Here is a 22171-nt window from a genome sequence, read left to right as displayed (position 1 = left end):
AGTGCACACTCTTCCGTGCACCCACTGGTGCAGTGCACACTCTTCCGCACCCACTGGTGCAGTGCACACTCTTCCGTGCACCCACTGGTGCAGTGCACACTCTTCCGTGCACCCACTGGTGCAGTGCACACTCTTCCGTGCACCCACTGGTGCAGTGCACACTCTTCCGTGCACCCACTGGTGCAGTGCACACTCTTCCGTGCACCCACTGGTGCAGTGCACACTCTTCCGTGCACCCACTGGTGCAGTGCACACTCTTCCGTGCACCCACTGGTGTAATGCACACTCTTCCGTGCACCCACTGGTGTAATGCACACTATTCAGTGCACCCACTGATGTAGTGCACACTGTTCCATGAACCCACTGGTGTAGTGCACACTGTTCCATGCACCCACTGGTGTAGTGCACACTGTTCCATGCACCCACTGGTGCAATGCACACTGTTCCATGCACCCACTGGTGCAATGCACACTGTTCCGTGTATCCACTGGTGTAATGCACACTGTTCCGTGCACCCACTGGTGTAGTGCACACTGTTCCATGCACCCACTGGTGTAATACACACTGTTCCATGCATCGAATGGTGTAATGCATACTGTTCCTTGTATCCACTGGTGTAATGCACACTGTTATGTGCATCCACTGGTGTAATGCACATGGTTCCGTGCATCCAGTGGTGTAATGCACACTGTTCCGTGCACCCAGTGGTGTAGTGCACACTGTTCCATGCACCCAGTGGTGTAGTGCACACTGTTCCGTGCACCCAGTGGTGTAGTGCACACTGTTCCATGCACCCAATGGTGCAGTGCACACTGTTCCATGCACCCACTGGTGTAATACACACTGTTCCATGCATCCAATGCTGTAATGCATACTGTTCCATGTATCCACTGGTGTAATGCATACTGTTCCGTGCATCCACTGGTGCAATGCATACTGTTCCGTGCATCCAATGGTGTAATGCGTACTGCTCTGTGTATCCACTGGTGTAATACACACTGTTCCATGCATCCACTGAGGTAATGCATACTGTCCCGTGCATCCACTGGGGTAATGCATACTGTTCCATGTATCCACTGGTGTAATGTATACTGTTCCCGGCATCCACTGGTGTAATGCACGCTGTTCCATGTATCCACTGGTATAATGCATACTGTTTCATGGTGAAAGCAGCATACTTACAACCTAAATTGTGGCTCAACAAATTTGACCACTACTCTCTTCCTGTTTGCAGCTACACCAATGATGTGGTTTTGCCACATTTAATAATCAACGACTGAATTCTGTTGAGTAAGCTGCACTTTACGTTTAGCTTTAACCTCTGCTGAGTCAAGGTAGAATAATATACAGAAGGGTCACTCTGATTGGCAAATTATAAAATGAATATACAGAATAAACTTCCAGTCATTCCTTTCCCTTTGTTTCCAGCATGAAGGCCCACGACAACAGACAAAATATTGTGGAAGAGATGGCATACCACTGTTTCACTGCTTCTGGAGAAAGATCCGGAATACTGCTGTACGCTGTCACAATTCAGCATGCCTTCCAACCATTCCACCACTTTAAAACTTACTTTGGTAGGTTTTCTAGTTATTTTCATAAAAATCTGTATTCATGAGTATAACATTCTCAGTCTTGTAGATGCAGTACTACAGAAAAACTCTGAACTGCTTTAAACTGAACACAGATAAAGTGAATGTAATGAAGTTCAATGTTTTAATGTACAGCTTTAATTAGATTTCATTTACAAAGCACAGCAATGCAGCTTCTTTGGTAACATTTTTGTTCCTGAATGGCAGGCACAGGTACACAAGTAAACCACCACTAATGAGGTTAAAAAATGAGTACAAGTGTGGCAAGAATATAAAACTCACAATCGTGCAACCATACTTTAAGTGTTGCAGTTATCAGTTTATTAATTAAATAAGAGGGTTATACTGTCTCACTTGGAACTGCATTTTTTAATTACTTACCCTCCCATCTTGTTGTCTCCTACACCTCCCTTCCAGGATCGCACAAACCTGGGATCAGCTAGCAGGGACACGGGGTTGAAGCTGCCTGTGGCAAAATATGGGCCTACTGGTCCAATTATAACAAAAATCATAGCGTAATTGGATCGTGTCACTCCCAGGGATGGCTAAAATGAAACATGAAAAAAAAAAGTCACTCGCAGCCTAGGCAGTTTTTTTTTTCTTTTTTTTTGATGTTAAGATTACAAAGCTTTACATTCAAACGATCATGTACAAATGTTTAAAAAATACAGAGTAATACACAACTAATCTTCCCAGAGTGCGTGGCCACAAAATAATTGAGTGAAGTGTGCAGACAATACAATCAGCATGAATAAGAGTCTGCAGGTAGGAATGATTTCATTTAAACTAATGAACATAAGCATGAAGAGTAAGCAGGGGAACGTCTCATTTAATGCAAAAACACAAGTTTGGGCTACCTTCCGATCCACTGGGTTTACTTAAACTAAGAAGAACAAGCACACATGTTAAACTGGCAAAAGAATAAGGCTTTTACAGGAAAGGACAGAAGTGTTAAAAAGTTGCCAGTGAGCAGCTCCTGGTGAGAGAGGACAGTGAATGCGTTAGGACAGGAAGACGGCTGTCCTGAAAACGGAGGAAAAGAGAGCAACATAGGTACAACAGGGGTGGCCAGTGATACTGAAGCATAGCCTCTCAGACAGAAATAAGGGGTTGCAAGCAGACAAAATGAGGCACTCAAAGACTGAAGGTCTGTCATGATGTATGGTACCTGCTCAAGGCTAAGACTACTAACCAGAAGTCTTCATGGACAGGAATGGAATATGAGGACTAGGAGAGGTGGGCTTAAGTATTACTTCCAGTTTACTGGACTGTTCTCTGTCCTGACAGGTAACAAGGTTCCTAGCAGTCATCTGGGAATGCCAAAGGTTAACCTGCACAGGTGACGGACTGGAGCAGTAAGGCAGGATGGGGAAAGAGATACAATTACGCCATTTAATCTTTTTCAACTTGCACTAAGCACAAGAAAGTATTTGCTCAGGCAATTGGCACAGAGGTTAAGGTTGCGGGCTGTAGTTGCTGTGGTACAGAGTTTGATTCCCTCAACTTTTGCTTGCCTACTGCACGACCTTGGGCAAGTTACTTAACCAGACATTGCTCCTTCGATCCCCCTGAAAAGGGACCATGTGTCCAGTAGGCCTACCTCATTAACAAATAGGACCATTATTATTAATTATTATTATTATTATTATTATTAAATAAAATTAATGAGAAACACAGGAATGGAAATGGAAGTAATATCTACTTAACATATTATTATTTCTCCAAGAGGTCTATTTGCTGTAGGAATTGAGACAAAATGTCAAACACCACAACTGCTCAGCGAGTCTTCATAACCCTTACACCATTTGTCTCATTATGGACAACCAAAGCTCTTCTAACAATGACAGATTTTTAAGAAGAGGTGCATCTGTAGTAATACCCTTCCCTCCAGCCACCAAACTGTGCAGTAGGTTTTCTGACAAGTAGCTCACACCTTATAGACTTGAGACACGCCAAAGATGCAGCAGTCAAGGACTGCAGACAGATTATTGTAAAACTTGGGTAAATCAGGATCAGTACAAAAATGGACAATCCTACTTGCTCAGCTTCTAATGGAAGTGGAGCAACAACACAGTCAATTTGAGAAAACACAGATCTAGATAAAAGCCCCCAAGGGGTGTGCCATGTCTTGTGGAAATAAACAAAGAGCATGGTAATCGGCAGGTAAGGCTGAACCACAAAATGTCTGTCTTAGTTGAATAGATCATTTTGGCTTTGTGAAGCCTTGTCTACTAGATGAATTGCACCATCAGAGGAAACCAGGGGGAGGGGGTAAAAATAAAGACAACCCAGAATCCAGGGTTTCATTTTTAATAACCCAGCTCTAACAACTGGGAGAGAAATATGTGAAATGTAATGACAGTATCTGGCACTGGGTGGGAATGCATACACATCAGTCAGATGCGTACATATCAGTCAGATGCATACACATCAGTCAGATTTGTTGGCTCCAGCTAAAAAACTGTTCACCACTTATGTGTTCAATGACAACTTTACATCACAGAGTTTCTTTGCCCGGAATACAAAATTACTTACCGCTTATGTGTTCATAGGTTCATTGGTGTGTACTAGGCTAAAGGCCGTGGAGCCTTTACAAGCCTAGCCCATAGGATTACCCTGGCATCACGCCACCCAACCTTAATTCCCAGTGCCTCTGTCGAGTAGAGTCACTGGAGTGATCCCTGAATTGTCTGTCTTAGTTGACTAGATCATTTTGGCTTTTTTAATTTTCTATTTCCCATCAACTCATCAAGATTTCTCTTGAAGACGGCCAGTGAGGTGCTCTGTTTGACATGTATGGGAAGTCTATTCCAGAGCATGGGCAGTCTCTGGGTTATGAATCGGTCCCTCCAGCATGTTCTGTTGATTGTGGTAATGAGGTAGAGGTCTCTGGAGCATGTAGTGTGAAGGGATTGGGATTTCTTTAGATGTAGCATTTTTAACAGAGCTGAGTCAGACATGGCTTTGTAAGTCAAGCAGAGACTGCCTCTAAGGAGATGATATGAGACACAGAACAGTTGGAGTTTTTTGAGTCTGTCCATAAAGGACAAGTGTTTAAGGCCTAGGATCCTCTTTGTGAGGCACTTTTGTGGCCTCTCCAGTTGTTGCAGGTGTCTAGTGAAGTACATGCCAAATGGGGCACTGTACTCGAAGATGGGCCTAATGAGGGAAGAGTACAGAGAGACAATGACCTCTTTCTTCCTGGATGCAAAACCCTTAGTAATGAGATGTGTCACATAGAAGGACTTTCTGACCACAGTGGCAATGTGGGGATCAAAAGAGAGGTTGCTGTCAACCTGTGTTCCCAGATCTCTTACAATACCTTCTGTGCTCAGTGGACTACCATCAATGTGGTAATTCGTGGGAAAGTACAGTTGTGTACACTTACCATAAATTTAGATATTTGAGTGTATTCACTGTTGCAGTCATTACATTTGGGTAATCTGCTGGCAGGTTGCCCTCAGTCGGCCTGATTAACAAAGTCTTGGGTCCTGCATCGGTTGCTGTCCCTTCTTCCATGACGTCAGGGGTATAAAACATGCAGCTGATGCCATTACATCAGTTTTTCTTGCCCCAGATGTCAGGTGCCCCCCTAATGGGGAGCAAATAAAATTAAAAACACAAAATTATACCTCCAACCAAAAGCAAATGCACCAAAAAGGCTTTTAAGCATAGTAAAGGAAAGTAGAGGTATAGCCAGAGAAAAGTAGGGGGCTGGAGGGAGGGTAACCAGGACTGCAACAGTGAATACACTCAAACATCTACATTTATTTTTTATTTTATTTATTTATTTATTTATTTATTTATTTATTGACATTTGTTAACCGGGTTTGTCCAACTGGGCTTGTGGCCCATTTTCAGTGGAGACCCGAGGAGAAAAGCTCCAGTAATACATTTTAAAACAAGTACAATTTTAAACAATACTGATATAATAGCAGTTACAGCAAAACGATTCACATATATGTTGGGTTACATGCATAAAGTTAAAGTTGCATTAAAAAGAAGCTAAGTAACAATTTTACATTGATATAGTTCAGTAGGTCAACAATAAACATTTTTTGTTTGTATAAAATTGTGCAAATGCATAGTAGACACGTTGGAGAGAGAGGTGTAATGAGGTACTAAGTATGGTCCTTTTGAGGGTACATAAAGGGAAGGAAGACTAGGTAGGGTTATGGTAAGTGTACACAACTGTACTATGTTCTTCGTGTTTCACTGTTGCAGTCATTACATTTGGGTAGATTCCCAAAGCTATGGTTGGGACAAGAAGTTTATACAGCATTAGGGCCAGCTATAAGGCCCTGTAAGACAGCAGTGGCAAAGCCAGCTCTGGATTTAGAGAAAATTGGTAAATGATAATGCTTGGTGAAAGTATGAACAGAACTCCAGGTAGCAGCTTCTAGAATATCCCTGGTAGGAACACCTCTGAGAAAGGCTGCAGAAGTAGATGCTGCCCTGGTGGAGTGAGATCTGATCCCCTGAGGGATATGTTTTCCATGGTGCTTATAGCAGAAATGAATGCAATGGCTTATCCATTTAGAAATGGTTTGTTTTGAAATAGCCTTCTCCTCTGCCCCTGTGAGATTTAGTCCTGTCCAAGTAGAATCTAAGTTGTCTGTGCATATCCAAGGAATGCAGAATCTGTTCCCCTTTGTTCTGTGGATTGGGAAAGAATGTTGGCAAATGAATGGATTGATTAAGAGCCACACTGGAAACCACCTTGGGCATGAAGGCTGGATTGGTCCTGAGAGATACCCTGTCTGCATGAAAGATGATGAAAGGCTCCACTGCCATAAGGGCCTGTAATTCAGATATCCTTCTAGCTGAAGTGATTGTTAAAAGGAAGGCTGTTTTCCAAGAAAGAAATTTTAAGTCTGCAGTAGCAGCTGGCTCGAAAGGAGGTGGAGTGAGCTTCTCCAAAACAAAGTTAAGGTCCCAGGCAGGGGTAAGAGCTCTCCTGGGTGGTCTCAAGTTCTTTGCCCCTCTGAGATACTGCTCGAGCAGAGGATGAGAGAAGAGGGGTGGTTCTGTGTTACAGTGAGCTGAAATAGCTGAGGCGTGGATTTTAATAGAGGAAAAAGACAGGCCCTTGTGAAGCATCTCAGTTAAGTATTGCAAAATCTGAGGTAAATTGGGCGCTGCTGTGCTCATCCCTAAAGATTGGTTCTAGTCACAGAATCTTTTCCATTTGTCAGCATAAGATTGTCTAGTACTAGGTCTTCTCACCTCCAAGATGACATCCATCACAAGTTTGCTGAGGGATGATAAGGGTGAATTTAAGTGATTAGCCAGGCTGCAAGGTTCAATGTTGGAAGCTGAGGGTGCAGAATTTGGTTCTCCTGCTGAGACAGCAGGGAAGAGGTCTGAGGCAGGCGCAATGGAGATATTTGCGACACACTGCGCAGGAATGGGTACCAGTGTTGGCGCGACCAGTCTGGAACAATTAAAATCATCCTTGGTTTGTCCTGTTTGACATTTAGTAGAACTTTGGAGAGGAGAGGCAGAGGGGAAAGGCGTAGACTGATAGGTTTTTCAAGCTGAAGGAGAGAGCATCCACTTTCCAGGCTTGTTTGTGGGGAGTCCTTGTGCAAAACTTGTCCAACTGGTAATTCTGGGGGGAGGCAAATAGATCTATGTCTGGGCTCCTCCATTTGCTTGTCAACATGTTGAAAATCCATGGTTCCAGTTGCCACTTGTGTGGGTCCATGAGTTTTTTGCTTAGTCTGTCTGCCAGTGTATTCAATTTTCCTGGCAGGAATTGAGCTTGTAGGTGCACTTGGTAGCTCAAGGCTGTGTTCCACAATGCCATGGCTAGTCTGCAGAGGGGGTAGGAATGTGTACCCCCTGCTTGTTTATGTACCACATAACCGTGGTGTTGTCCGTCTTTACCATTAGCTTTCCTGGAAGAATGTAGTCTTTGAAGGTTGTCAGAGCATTCTGTACAGCTAACATTTCTTTTTGATTGATATGTATTTGCGTTTGATTTGGGTTCCATTTGCCTTGAATGCACTTCCTTGCCAGGTGAGCCCCCCATGCATAGTCTGATGCATCTGTAGCTAGGGTGTGGGCGGCAGGGGGTAGTGTGAATGGCAGTCCCTTGTTTTGGTGGCAGGCCTCTGCCCACCATAGGAATTCCAGGCGTAGGCAAGGTAAGATAGGAATCATTGTTTCCAGGCTGTGACAATGTTGACTCCATAGACTTTTTAAGTACCACTGTAGTTTCCTCATATGCAGTCATGCATATGGAATTAGAAGAATGCAGGAGGCCATGAACCCCAAGGCTTGCAGTACTTGTCTTGCAGATAGCAGGGTTTTTGTGGCCCCTTGTTTGAAGTAAGTTACCAAATGAATTTGCTTCCCTGGCATGAGGAAAGCCATCTGGGCAGTTGTATTCAAACTTACACACAGGAATGTAATCTGTTGACAGGGTACCAGTTGTGATTTCTTTTCGTTTATGGTGTACCCCAGACAAATTAGAACCCTTTTTACAAACTCCAGATGATTTAGAAGTATGCACTGGCTTTCTGCCTGAATTAGACAATCGTCCAGGTATGGATATATTTGAATATTTCTTTGCCTGCAAAATGCAATAACTGGAGCCAGGCACTTTGTGAATACTCTGGGCGCAGTAGACAAGCCAAAGGGCAGTGCAGAGAACTGATAATGCAAGTAGCCTGCTTTGAAGCGTAGGTATCTTCTTCAAGATTCCCTGACTGGGATGTGCAGGTATGCTTCTTTTACATCTAGATTTGCCAACCAGGCATCTTTGCCTAGCACAGGAAGTAAATGGTGAAGAGTCAGCATCTTGAATTTTGGAATCTCCAGAAAGGTGTTTAGAGTAGACAGGTCCAGGATTGGACGTCATGATCTGTCTTTTCTGGGTACCAGAAAAAGCCTGGAATAGAAACCTTGTCCCTTTTCCTCTTCTGGTACCGGTTAAATAGCCCCCATGTTTAAGAGGGAAAGTACTTGTTTTTGAGCTTCTGCCCACTGATTTGGGGGCAGGTCTGGCCACCCGTTTGGTGTTGGCAACGTGTGGAAATGAAATCTGTATCCCTGGGACACTATATTTAAAACCCATTTGTCCTGGATTATGAGTTCCCAGTTCTTTGTATGAAGAGCAATCTTTCCCCCCAAAGGGGCAGTTAAAAGGTAAGTGGTTGGCAATTTTAAAAGGAAGTCATTGAGACTGTTTATCATAGGGGGGTGTCTTATTTCCAGATTTGGAAGTGAAGGCCCCCCACTGCTTAGTTCTGAGAGTCTCCTGGGACCAAAACCTGGGGTTTTTGCTGTGTCTGGGTTTGGCTTGAGAGGATCTGGAAGGGGCTGGAAAAGACCAATTCTTAGTATGCCAGTGCCTACTAAATCTTGGAGGTTGCACTTGTAAAAAATCTTTAACAGTTTGCATAGATTTAGCTTTATCTTCCATCTTTTTAAGAACTTCTTCAGCCTTATTGCCAAACAGGCGGTCCTGATTTAAAGGAGCATCCAACAATTTAGCTTTAACATGATCAGGCAAAGATTGCTCCTTAAGCCAAGCATGCCTTCTGAGCACAGACCCAGTAACAGCAGCCCTGCAAGAGGCCTCTAATGAATCAAAACTACATTGCAAAGTATGTTTTCCAACTTGTTCAGCAGAATGCATTAAATCATGTAAATCTTTATTTTCAACACAATCAGGAATCAACATCATTTTCTGTTTAAGCAGTCCGATAATATGCTATTGAAATTTTAACATATGAAATTGGCAGTTTAAAGCTCTGATTGCCAAGGTTGCAGAAGTATAAACCTTTTTACCCCATCTATCCAGCGCTCTAGAGTCTCTATCAGAAGGGGTAGGATTTTTAGCAGCAGAAGCCTTAATGCCCTTGGGCCCCTGAGAAATGGTTTCTGGATCTGCAACAGGATTTTTGAAAAGGAACTTGTGGGACTCAGGAACCCTGGAGTATCTGTCAGGTTACTAGGAGCCGGAGGCAGGGAATCAGGGGCCAAAATGGATTCTGAGAACACATCATCAACAATGTCTAGTATAGGAGGTATAGCCAAAGGCCTATGCTGAGGCAGAAGAAGGAAATCCCTAAGCCTCTTTTTTGAATCAGAAAATTCCTGACTTTACATACTTTAAGAGAGCATTTCCACTGGGAAAGTTTCCCCAAAAGAAAAATCCTTAGGAGGGGAGGCAGAGGGAATGGAATCCTCTGCATCAGAATCCTCATAAGTAGGTATGGACAAATCCAGGTCATTAGAAGAGTCAGAAGAAACAGAATCCTGATCAGAAGATTCATAATCAAGCTCAGCCCTAGGCCTCTTAGAGGGGGGGGTTGACTACCGCTGATTAGAGTAATTAGATCTTCAGCCATTTTGATAATTTGTTTTTTGGGCATAGGGGCCTGAACATGTGGTCTGGGCATCGTTTTTTTAGACATAGATTGAGATTTAGGCCTTAGTAATGAAGGCGGTGTCAATTTAATATGCAAGTATGTAGGCCTGAATACACCTCAAAAGCCGGAGCCTGCAAAGCAGCTCTGGACCCATCCAAGGTAGAGACATCTGTGGGTTCCATAGGTGAAGCATCTCACGGCATACTGGACTCTGAATGTGTCTCAGTAGAGGCTTGCGAATCAGAAGGGGCTGCGAAAGCGCCTCACTGAGTACCGGCAAACTGGTGACTAGCTTACGAAAAACGTTGTCAGTTTTGGACCTTGGCAGCCTGTCTCTGTCTTTATCTTTGTACTTTTTTTGGAATCCCGGTAATCGGATGGCTAACTGACGACATTTCTGGATAATTAAACCGAGAACCGAAATATTTAGAGGCAAAAATGTACCGACGATGGATAGTGCACTGATTAAATAAAGCACAAAACTGACAGCAAGGTAGATCATGGTCAGGGCCTAGGCAAGGAATACAGTATGAATGAAAATCTTTACGAGGTATTTGCTTTCCACAAGTAATGCAATTATTAACTTTTACTGACATCGGTAAAGAGCAAGAAAAAGTTTCCCCAATGGGGTACATAGCTTTAAGTTGAAGACTTCGGTTCTGAAACTCGAAAATTTCAGGAGTCGGCCAACCGGCGAACTGCTTCTGCGTCGGGCACTGCATGGCAAGAAAGACTGATGTAATGGCATTGGCTGCATGTTTTATACCCCTGACGACTTGACTTCATGGAAGAAGGGACAGCAACTGACGCAGGACCCAAGACTTTGTTAATCAGGCCGACTGAGGGCAACCTGCCTGCAGATTACCCAAATGTAATAACTGCAACAGTGAAACACGAAGAATATCTGGGTTTTTCCCAAAGGGGATGACAACACATTTTTTGGCATTGAGCTTAAGGCCATGGTTCTGACACCAGTCGTTGGTTTCAGTGAGACCTTTCTGTAGGATGTCAACATCACCTGGGGAGTTAATAATAGCTCCCAACCTGCAATCGTCTGCGAACTTTGTCAGCCAGAGTCCCTTCGTGTTGGCCTGGACTTCAGAGAAGTAGATGCCAAACAGGAGAGAACCCAGGACCTAACCCTGTGGGACTCCACTCGTGACTAGTCAGCAGTCTGACTTGGAGTCAGCTACTTTCACACTGTGGGTTCTATCTGTGAGCCAGTTTGCAACCCACCTAGTGATATAGGGGTTGATGCCTAGCTTAGTGAGTTTTTCTATGATTTCTAAGTGGGGAATGGTATCAAAGGCCTTGGCCAGATCAAGGTAGGCTGTATGAACCACCTTGCCTTCATCCACAGCTCTGGTGACTGACTCAAAGAAGTCAACCAGGTTGAGCAGGCATGATCTACCCTTCACAAAATCAAACTGTGTGGGATCCAGAGTTTGGAGATTCCCTAGATCATTGTTTATTAGGTCCATGATGATGCGTTCCATAGCTTTGCATATCAGTTCAGTGATAACTTCTGAGTCTTCACCAGGCAGAGACACAGTGAGCTAAGATTCACGTGTGTTTGGAAACCTGACAAGCGCACAGATTTCCACATGTTTGGAAACTTGACCAGAGTAGAGAGACAGAGACAGAGATTTTGTCTCTTGGGAGCACTAGACATATGTTCAGTGAAGGAGTCTCACATAAAATCTGTCTTATGGAAACAAAGATGGATACAACAAGTGTTTGGAAACCTATCCCTGCAGTACCCAACAGAATGACAGCAGCAGACAGACTTTATTCCTAGAAGGTATGGATTTTTCACCAGGATCAGAATGCATAATAAGTCCTGGAATCTACAGAAAAGCACAGTTGTGTACACTTACCGTAAATGTAGATGTTCGAGTGTATTCACTGTTGCAATCATTACATTTGGGTTATCCCTGCAAGGGTAGCCCTCGGCCGGCCCGAATACCAGAGACTTAGTATTTCTGCGTTGGCTGCTGTCGCTTCAGGACTGACGTCAGGTTGTCAGTGGTATAAAGGAAGGCAGCAGACGCCATTCCATCAGTTTTTCTTGCCCTAACCCATCAGAAGCCCCCAAAGTAGGAGGCCAGGTTCTGGTTGAAGAACCCCACCAGTGGAAAATAAATCCCAAAATGTCCCTTGTAAGGAAAGGAGAACAGCAAGGAAGAACGGTAACAAATGGAGAACGAGAAGGGGGATGGAGGGGGGGCAGCAATGAAGAACGGTAACAAATGGAGAACGAGAAGGGGGATGGAGAGGGGGGGCTCAGGACTGCAGCAGTGAATACACTCGAGCATCTACATTTATGGTAAGTGTACACAACTGTACTTCTGTTGCAGTCATCACATTTGGGTAGATTCCCAAAGCTGAGGAAATGGGTGGAAGCAGTCAAGGAAGCTATAGGGGAAAGCTACAATGCCCTGCAAGACTGCAGAGGCAAACCCTGCCCTGGATTTGGAGAAGAGAGGCAGGTGGTAATGCTTGGTAAGTGTGAACAGATGTCCAGGTGGCAGCCTCCAGGATGTCCCTGGTGGGGGACTCCTCTGAGGAAAGCTGCAGAGGTGGAGGCTGCTCTGATGGAGTGTGTCCTGGCCCCCTTGGGGGAGGCTTACCATGCTGTTTGTAGCAGAAATGGATGCAGTGTGCTATCCATTTGGAAATGGTTTGCTTGGAGATGGCTTTGCCTTCTGGCCCTGTAGCAAAGCTAACCAGCAATTGATCAGACTTTCTGAAGGGTTTAGTCCTGTCCAGATCATATCTGAGCTGTCTATGCACAACCAGAGAGTGCAGAATCCTTTCCCCCTTGTTTTGGGGATTAGGAAAGAAGGCGGGCAGATGAATGGATTGGTTGAGAGCCACACTGGACACCACCTTGGGCATGAAGGATGGGTTAGTTCTGAGGGACACCCTGTCTGCATGCAAAATGATGAAGGGTTCCACAGCCATGAGTGCTTGCAGCTCAGAGACTCTTCTGATGGCCAGAAGGAAGGCTGTCTTCCAGCAGAGAAATTTTAGCTCTGCAGAAGAAGCTGGTTCGAAAGGAGGCAGGGTGAGCTTTTCCAAGACAAAGTTAAGGTTCCAAACTGGTGTTGGTGCCCTTCTGGGGGGGGGGTCTCAAGTTGCTAACTCCTCTGAGGAACGGTTTAATCAAAGGGTGTGAGAAAAAAGGCTGCTAAGTGGAAAAATGAGCAGAAATAGCAGAGGCATGAATTTTTATACAGGAGAAAGCAAGACCACTGAGTAGTAGGTCAGCTAAGTAATCCAGGATGGAGGGCTGTGCCGTACTGGCTCCTTTAGCCTGAATCCAAGTGCAGAACCTTTTACATTTACCTGCATAAGACTTTCTGGTGCTAGGGCATCTGGCTTCATGGATCACATCCAGAACCTGTTTACTGAGGATGGCAGATTGGTCCAGGGTTAGGGAATAAGCCAAGCTGCCAAACTGAGTATCTGCAACTGGGGGTGCACGAATTCCTCTTCTGGGTTAGGAGGTTTAGAATCTGAGGAAAATGCCATGGAGGCAGCGGGGACAGGCTGCGCAGCAAGGGGTACCAGTGCTGTTGGGGTCAGTCGGGAACTATGAGAATGGTCCTTGGTTTTTCCTCCCTTATTCTGAGGAGTACTCTGGAGATGAGAGGTAGGGGAGGAAAGGCATAGACCGAGAGGTTGACCCAGGGGAAGGACAGGGAATCCACTTTCCAAGCCATTCAGTGATGCTCCCTAATGCAGAATTTGCTGAGCTGATGGTTGGTGTGGGAGGCAAAGAGGTCGACCTTTGGGGTTCCCCATTTCTGAGTTATTAGGAAGAAGGTATTTCTGTTGAGCTGTCACTCGTGTGGGTCCAAAAGCTTTCTGCTTAATTGGTCTGCCAGGGAGTTGAGAGAGGCTGGTAGGTATTGTGCTAACAGATGTAGTTGCATGGAAGAGGCTGTGAGCCAAAGGGTCATGGCCAGCCTGCATAGAGAGTAGGAGTGAGTCCCTCCCTGCTTGCTGATGTACCACATCACAGTGGTGTTGTCGGTTTTGATCAGGAGAACCCCTGGAGAGAGAGAAAGAAGTGGTTTGAAAGCTATCAAGGCCTGCTGCACAGCCATCATCTCTTTTTGACTGATGTACGGGGGGATTTGCTGTGGGCTCCATTTGATCCTGTATGCACCTGCCATCCAGGTGTGCACAACAAGCGTAGTCTGATGCATCTGTGGTGAGGGTCTGGGTGGCGGGATGTGGGGAGAAGGCCAGTCCCTAGTTGTGGGAGCAGGCTGTTGCCCACCAAAGAAATTCCTTTCTCAGGCAAGGAATAATAGGTATAAGAGTTTCCAAGTCTTGAGAGTGCTGACACCAAAGGCTCTTTAGGTACCACTGAAGTTTCCTCATATGCAGTCTGGCATATGGAATGAGGAGAATGCAGGAGGCCATGAACCCCAGGGCTTGCAGGAGGCCATGAACCCCAGGGCCTGCAGGATTTCCCTTACAAAAAGCTGGGGCCTGGTGGCCAGTTGAGAGAAGTACGCTGACAGGAAAATTTGTTTCTCTGGTGTAAGGTATGCCATCTGGGATGCTGTGCCCAGGCTTGCTCCCAGGAAGATTATCCCTTGGGTGGGCATCTGTTTGGATTTATTTTCGTTGATTGTGTACCCTAGGAAGGTTAGTAGGCTCTTTACAAAGGCCAGGTGTTTGAGCAGCTTTTCCTGGCTGTCTGCCTGAATAAGGCAGTCATCTAAGTAGGGGCAAATTTGAATATTTCTTTGTCTGCAAAAGGCAATGGCTGGAGCCTGGCATTTTGTGAAAACTCTGGGAGCAGTAGATAAGCCAAAGGGAAGTGCAGAGAACTGAAAGTGTTGAGATCCTGCCCTGAAGCGGAGACATTTTCTGCACGATTCCCTGATAGGAATGTGGAGGTAGGCCTCTTTTAGGTCCAGGGTGGCTAGCCAAGTGTCCTTGGACAGCATGGGTAGCAGCTGCTGGAGGATGAGCATTTTGAATTTTAGGATCACCAGGAAAGTGTTTAGAATGGATAGATCGAGGATGAGGCATCAGGTGCCCTCTTTTCTGGGCACCAGAAAAAGTCTGGAGTAGAAGCCTTGGCCTATCTGTTCTGCAGCAATGTGTTCTACTGCCCTCAAAGAGAGCAGGGAATGGATTTGCTTTTGAGCCTCTGCCCACTGATTTGGTGGTAGATCTGGGAACTCTTTTGGGGTTGGAAGGGTGTGGAAGGAGAATTTGTAACCCTGAGACACAATGTTCAGAACCCATTGGTCCTTGGTAATGGTGGCCCAGGTGCTTGAGTGAAAGGAGAGTTCTCCTCCTAGGGGTATGTGAAGGTGGGCAGAGGCGAGATCGGGAGGAGGTGAGTCATTGTGAGTTCTTACCATAAGGGGGTGGCTTAGAACTCCCTAGTTTCGAAGTGGAGGTACTCCACTGCTTAGATCTCTGCATTCCCTGGGGCTGTTGTCTGGGGGGGGGTTGCTTCCACAGGGCCTAGGCTGGGCCTGTTTACTCAGACTAGGAAAGGACCAGTGCTTTGAGGGAAAATGCCTGCTGAACCCAGGGGGGCTGGACCTGTAAGAAATCTTTAACTGTTTGCATAGATTTTGCTTTTTCTTCCATCTTTTTTAAGACCTCTTCCGCCTTAGTGCCAAATAAGTTATTTTTGTGCAAGGGTGCATCCAACAATTTAAATTTGACATGGTCTGGCAGGGGTTGTTACCTAAGCCATGCATGTTTTCTAATGACAGATCCAGTGACTGCCACCCTGCAAGAAGCTTCTAGGGCATCAAAACCACAGTGCAAAGTGTGTTTAGTTACTTGACTTGCAGAATGCATTAAGTCCTGTAAATCCTTAGATTCTGCCCATGCAGGAAAGGAAGACATTTTTTGTTTAAGGAGTTCCAAGGTATGTTGCTGATATTTAAGCATATGGAACTGACACTTTAGTGCCCTGATAGCAAGAGTAGCTGAGGTGTATACTTTTTTACCCCATCTGTCCAATGCTCGGGAATCCCTGTCTGACGGGGTGGGATTCTTAGCAGAGATTGCTTTGATCCCTTTTGGCCCTTGAGAAATTACCTCAGGTTCAGCTGTTGGATTTTTAAAAAGATATTTGTGTGAGTTAGGGACTCTGTGGTACCTGTCTGGTTTTCTGGGAGCAGGAGGGAGGGCGTCTGGAGTCAAGCTGGATTCAAGGAAAACATCATCCGCCACATCCAGGACTGGGGGGATGGCTAAGGTTCTGTGTTGCGGAAGATCTAGGAATTCCCCAAGTCTGTTTTTAGACTGAGAATAGTCCTGACTTTCCCATTGGAAATGCTCCCTTAAGGTATGCGGGGTTTCCCCAAAGGAAAAATCCTCTGGGGGAGAGGCTGAAGGAATGGATTCCTCTGCATCAGAATCCTCATAAGTGGAGAGGGGCTGCATGCCTTCATAGTCAGATGCATCAGATTCATCTGATTCTTGTTCAGACAAAACTACTGGAGAGAGAGCTCTTTTTTTAAGGGGATGGCTTGGCTTCCCTTAATCAGCATGATAAGGTCTTCTGCCATTTTAAGCATTTGAGAATGAGGCAAGGTAGCATGCGCCTGAGAGTGGGTAGTCGGTTTTTTGGGTGTGGTTCGAACTCTGGGCCTAAGGAACTCAGTTGTTTTCAAAAAAGAACGGTAGTCATGAAAGAAGGCATCGGTTTGTGTTGAGATTCGGTGGTGTGAAGGACTTTCTCGGAAGCCGGTGCGTGTTCAGTGGCTCCGGACCCATCCAAGGTAGAGATGACCGCAGTATCCTTAGACGAAGAAGAGTTCTGCGGCATACCATACTCTGAAAGGGTCTCGGTAGTGGCCTGCGAATCAACTGAAGTGGGCATAAGGTGCTGCGAAAGCGCCTCACTGTACAGGAGGACTGACGACTAGCTTAATGGAAGCAGTGTCGGAAGATTTGGACCTGTGCGGTCTATCTCTGTCTATCTTTACGCTTTTTCGGAAGATCTATCTCTGTCTATCTTTACGCTTTTTCGGAAGATCTGCTATCGGATAGCTTACCAAAGCCATATCGGAATTCGAGGACTGTAAACAAAAATATCTGGCTACAATAAGGGCCCGACGATGGATAGTTCTGACAGTAAACAAAGCACAGAAGCGACAACGGGGGACGTCGTGGTCTGGGCCTAGGCAAGTGATGCAGTAGGAGTGGAAGTCTCGGTGTGATATTTTCTTTCCACAGGCGAGACATTTATTAACTTTTTCTGACATCAGTTAGTGCAAGAAAAAAGGATTCCCAGCGGGGTACTTAGCTTTACAAGACTTCAACTTCAGTTCGGAAACAAAAACTCAGGTAGCAGCCGACCTGCACTTCTGCGAACTGCCCCTGCTTCAGGCTCCACGGCAAGAAAGACTGATGTAATGGCATTGGCTGCCTTCCTTTATACCACTGATGACCTGACGTCAGTTCTCAAACGACAGCAACCGACACAGAAACACTAAGTCTCTGGTATTCGGGCCGGCCAAGGGCTACCCTAGCAGGGATAACCCAAATGTGATGACTGCAACAGTGAAACACGAAGAACATCTCGACAATTAAAATGGATAAAGCTGAAACTTTGCAGATCTCACTGTCTCTTGTAAAAAGTGCAAGAAATGTAGACATTCCCTCTACTGGCCTCTTGCAAGAGTGTAAGAAATGCAGACACTCCCTCTGCCCAAAATGGCTGTCTTTGTTCATAGCAAGCCAGCAGCTGCTTATTTCTAAAGGCAAACATTCAGGAGACCTGCAAGCTAAGATCGGCTGTTATGTTGGGCATTCATTTGGTGAGCATTGTGAGGGTCCTACATTAAGCCAAAGATACAGTCCAAATTTGAAAAGAAAAAAAGTGAATGAACCTTCTGGTGTACTTCACAATATTTATTTGGCCGTAAACAATCTGAAGATCCAAAAAGTACATCAAATCTAGTCTTGAAAGGCAAAAGAGAACTAAACGATGGGTGACAAGATGGAAGGACTCTGGAGTTAAAGCTGCTCAAATCCAGAATTCATCAGAGGGTTCTTCTCTTTGTAACGAAAAGGAATTTAAAACAATATTGTATTCCTTGCCAGTCTAGTGGGATCTATTGAATGGCTCAGTTCAAGATGATCCTGCTCTCTCTCTCATGCTTTATGCTTTGACAGGACAGATAGAGGCTGCAAGGTAGTGAAAGCAGGGATTTGAGAAAAAGAAAGGGAATTCTGAAACCTTGTGAGATTCTCTTCTGTCATTCATGACTCCCTGGTAACCTTGAAGCAAGCTGGGAAAGGAGTCAAGAGTGCTGTGATCCCCCTGGAGATGACTATGGGTGCTATGGAAATACCATGACCCAATTCTCTAAACCAACAGCCTCAATGTGATTTGACAGGAGGGGGCTGCCGGGCTCCACATGCCTCTTATTTTTGTAGTGTGGTCAGTACCACCTCCTCAACATCCTGGGAAGCAAACACTGCAGGAAATGAAATTAAATGGGCACACAATGAGGGTTTGACCACTCCTCTTAATACCCTTGAAGTACTCACTGTTTTCTGTTTCAACGGCAAAGGGCCTTTTGGATCCAATAGCCAAGAACCTTTCAAAAGACATGCAAAGAAGGTCACTTAGGTGTCACCAGTAAATGTAAGGTGCAGCCACGAATGTCACTGCCACTCTTGGAGCTCCTTTCACAAGCATCATGATCCACATGAGATTGTGAGGCTGCAAATGGCTCAGCTAGCATAACCACTTGTGATGCTGAAAGAACAGAAAGTTATGGGTTCTAATCCCACACCAGAAGTTTGCGATCAATTTTTCAATACTAACATTCTACGGCAGGGTAAGAGAGAAGTGCTGCCCTCCATGTGTTCCATCATTCAGGTGAGACAAACTATGGTCTTTTCACATAAGTTCATAGATTAGTACTAAGCTAACTGCCCTTGTGAGCCATTTTAAGCCTAGCCAATTATCCCTTGTGAGACTCAATCCCTGCATCTTGTGTTTGTAAGGCAAACACCTTAACCATTAAGCCACCCAACCTGGTGGTAGCTTAGGTGAATGCAAAAGATTAGAGGTCCCAAAAGGTGCCAAGTACAGAAATCATAAAACATTCAATACGCTGCAAAAATAAAAGTACATTGGTTTATAGATAAATTTTTGTTTCTGAATTCCATATAAGAAGTTGTTGCTCTTGGCACCTCTTCAGATTACTAATCGTTTAGAAAGAACTGACTTTATGTGCTGAGTCTGTGTACTTTTGGAGCTATAGGGATGTGAAAATTTTCACGGCACTTATCAAAAAAAGATAAAAGAAATTTATTTGATGCGCTTGCCAAATTTTCCCGGGTTCATATTAACAAAAACCTTGGGTGTACACAGAAAATAGGCTGTGCTTAGTGAGACTAACTGTGGTTCGTTATACGAACGAACAAATAGCTTAATTTTTAAAGAAACTGCTAGGTAAACCATCTGCCACATGCTACATTAAATTCCTTTGAAAATGTAGCATGAAGTTCAAATAACTTATCTCCCCAAAGGACAGCGTGAAAGATGCATAAACATGCTTTTCCAAATCGGTCCATCACTCATGACTATTTGGAGAGAATATAGCAAAACCACAAGGAGTTGATTTCTCCTCAAAACTGCAGCAACGGCATTCATGTCATGCACAAGGAGGTCTCTGCCAATGATGAACAGTCAATAGGACGGACAAAAATATAGTCAGCTTTCTGGGGACCTGAGGCCACAGGATTCCGGTTCTCACAGACAGTTATCAGTTGTGTCCTATAAATTAGAGGGAAGGACACTGGCTCTGTGGACCAGCCGCCTCTGTAATGAATCTCAGTTCTATAAATCTGCGATGAGCTGAAAACGGAGGATCACCACGTCTATTACCCCTTGAGCAGAATGATAATGATCCAGACCGGTGTGATTAATTTTACAAACGCACTTCTTTGGACTAACTGACGAAGAGACAAGACAAGGATGGTTGTCTGCTCCAAAGCAGAGCATCTTCTTGAGGTTAGAATAAGGCAAACCTAAGCAGAGAGGCAAGGAGACATGGAGAGGGCATAACCAACATGAAGTACCAGTGTGGTAAGGCAGAGGCCAGAAAGATGGACAGTGATATCTGCCCTGGAGAGTCCATCAAAACACGTACAGAAATTTAAGGCTCTAAAGAACACAATATAGATGGCATCATTAACAGTGAAACCGAATGTAGCAGTTCTCTCACAGAAGAGATCTTGTAAGTAGATAGCAAGAAAGAATAAAGAACTGACAACGGTGCCACTAATGCCAGATAACCAACTCTGGTGAGACCTACCTTTGGAGAAAACAGTGAATGCAAATGGAGAAACTAAAGTGAATAGTGACATCAGCTGAACAACTGCCAATGAAAGTGGCACAGAAGGAAAAGATGCCGGACACTAAGATATGGAGGATTTGGTACCTGCAGTCCTGGTATTACAGGGGCCCAGCAGAATGGAAGGAGACCCCATGACAGAAAATTGCCCCACCATTAACTGGAAATCATATAGGACACCAAGCAGGCACATATATTTCTGGATTTTGTAAACACAAACTCACTGGACCAGATTGTCAATACACCAACCAGGGGTGCAACCATACTGGATCTGGTCCTCACTAATATGGGAGAGTGCTGCACACCCCCCAGTGTAATGTCTTCTCTGGTAAAGTCAGACAACAAAATGGTCCCCTTTAAAATAAAAATAAAACCTGGAACCACAGCTAACCTTGGAATAGTCAGGAACTACTCTAAGGCTAACTTCCTACTATCAAGTGATAACCTGGCAACATTTCAAGCCGCCATAAACCATATGAACACTGCTGCCTACACAGAACTATTCATAGAAACTCTACACGAGCATGTTAATAGTTGCAATAGAGACGACTGTACCCACCAGGAAGAAGTACAGAACTAACTCAAGAAACAGATCACCCTGGTGGAATCACAACATCAACAGGCTGTATAACAAAAGGAAGGAATAGGATAAATGCACTCTCATCAAATTAAACAAACAACTCAGCGGACAAATAAAGTCAACCGAAAGGCAAATTTGATGTAAATTTGGCCTCCCAGACAAGGGCAACTGCAAGGCATTTTTTAGCTATAAACACAACCTCAAAGGCAATACACAATTGTGTGCAGAGCTCACTGTTAATGGAACTACCTATACTGAGCCCGAAGACATAGCAGACCTACTGGATGACAGATTCAGCTCCAACTTTACCCCTCTCTTCCCCCTCTACATTCCCTCTGCACAAAGGTGGGCCCTCTACAGAAACTGGAAACTACAGACCCAATAAGTCTCACTAGTCTCATATGCAAAGCCGTGGAAAGAATTATCATGGAAATCATTAAGAATGACAATGGAAACCTCCAGATACTGGTCCCAACCCAAGGGCAGACCATGCCTACTCAGCCTGATGGACTTCTTTGAGAAGGTCACCAAAGCAATGGATGAGGGAAAAATGGTTCACACTGCCTACCTTGAGCTGGCCAAGGCTTTTGACACAATACCTCACTCAGGCATTGTTCATAGGTTCATAGGTTCATACTAGGCTATCTGCCCAAGGGCATTTATAAGCCTAGCCCATAGTTATGTGGCTTTCGCCACCCCTTTAGTTTGAATAAAAACTATGCCTATCATTTTTCTGTGCCTCTGTCAAGCAGTGACACTGAAGTAATCCCTGGGGTATATCTGCGATCTCCCATCCATTGGTCAAGATTCCTCTTGAACAAGGCCAGCGAGGTGCTCTGCCTCACATGTACCGGGATTTTGTTCCACAGCATAGGGAGTCTCTGGGTGATGAATCTGTCCCTCCAGCACGTTCTATTTATAACCGTGTCAAGGTTTAAGTCTCCCGCCCTTGTGGTTCTGAGGGATCTAGATTTTTTGAGGTGAAGCATATTCATATAGGTTCAAAGGGATGTTCCTTTCATACACACTTATCCCCCTGCACACACACTTGCCACTTGCTGGATTCAAACCCCTACCTAACTATGTTATGACACTTGAGTTCACACAAACTTAAGAGTCCAGGTACAAACCCTTATGTCACCCAGTAGGTAGCCAGCTTGCTCACAGACATGGACCAGGAAATTGAAGTCGCAGAATCCACCTCTACAAAGAGGCCAGTCACAAGTGGAGTCCCTCAGGGATTGGTCCTGGGAC

General features: G+C 44.9%; 1 protein-coding gene across 4 annotated transcripts in view; it reads right to left on the bottom strand.

The window, feature by feature from the left end:
- The window catches only part of LOC122791658 (branched-chain-amino-acid aminotransferase, cytosolic-like), a 661658-nt gene that overhangs the window by 205504 nt on the left and 433983 nt on the right, over positions 1-22171 (bottom strand). For all 4 annotated transcript variants that reach the window (XM_044059481.1, XM_044059478.1, XM_044059479.1 and 1 more), the window contains one exon: positions 1974-2137. In XM_044059481.1, coding sequence (XP_043915416.1) covers positions 1974-2137 — 164 coding nt within the window. The remainder of the gene's footprint in view (positions 1-1973; positions 2138-22171) is intronic.

Source organism: Protopterus annectens, chromosome 17.part0 (genome assembly GCF_019279795.1).
Source record: "Protopterus annectens isolate FY-2018-M chromosome 17.part0, PAN1.0, whole genome shotgun sequence".
Taxonomy (NCBI): domain Eukaryota; kingdom Metazoa; phylum Chordata; order Ceratodontiformes; family Protopteridae; genus Protopterus; species Protopterus annectens.
Note: the sequence above shows the minus strand (reverse complement) of the source record. Positions and strands in the feature narration are given on the sequence as shown.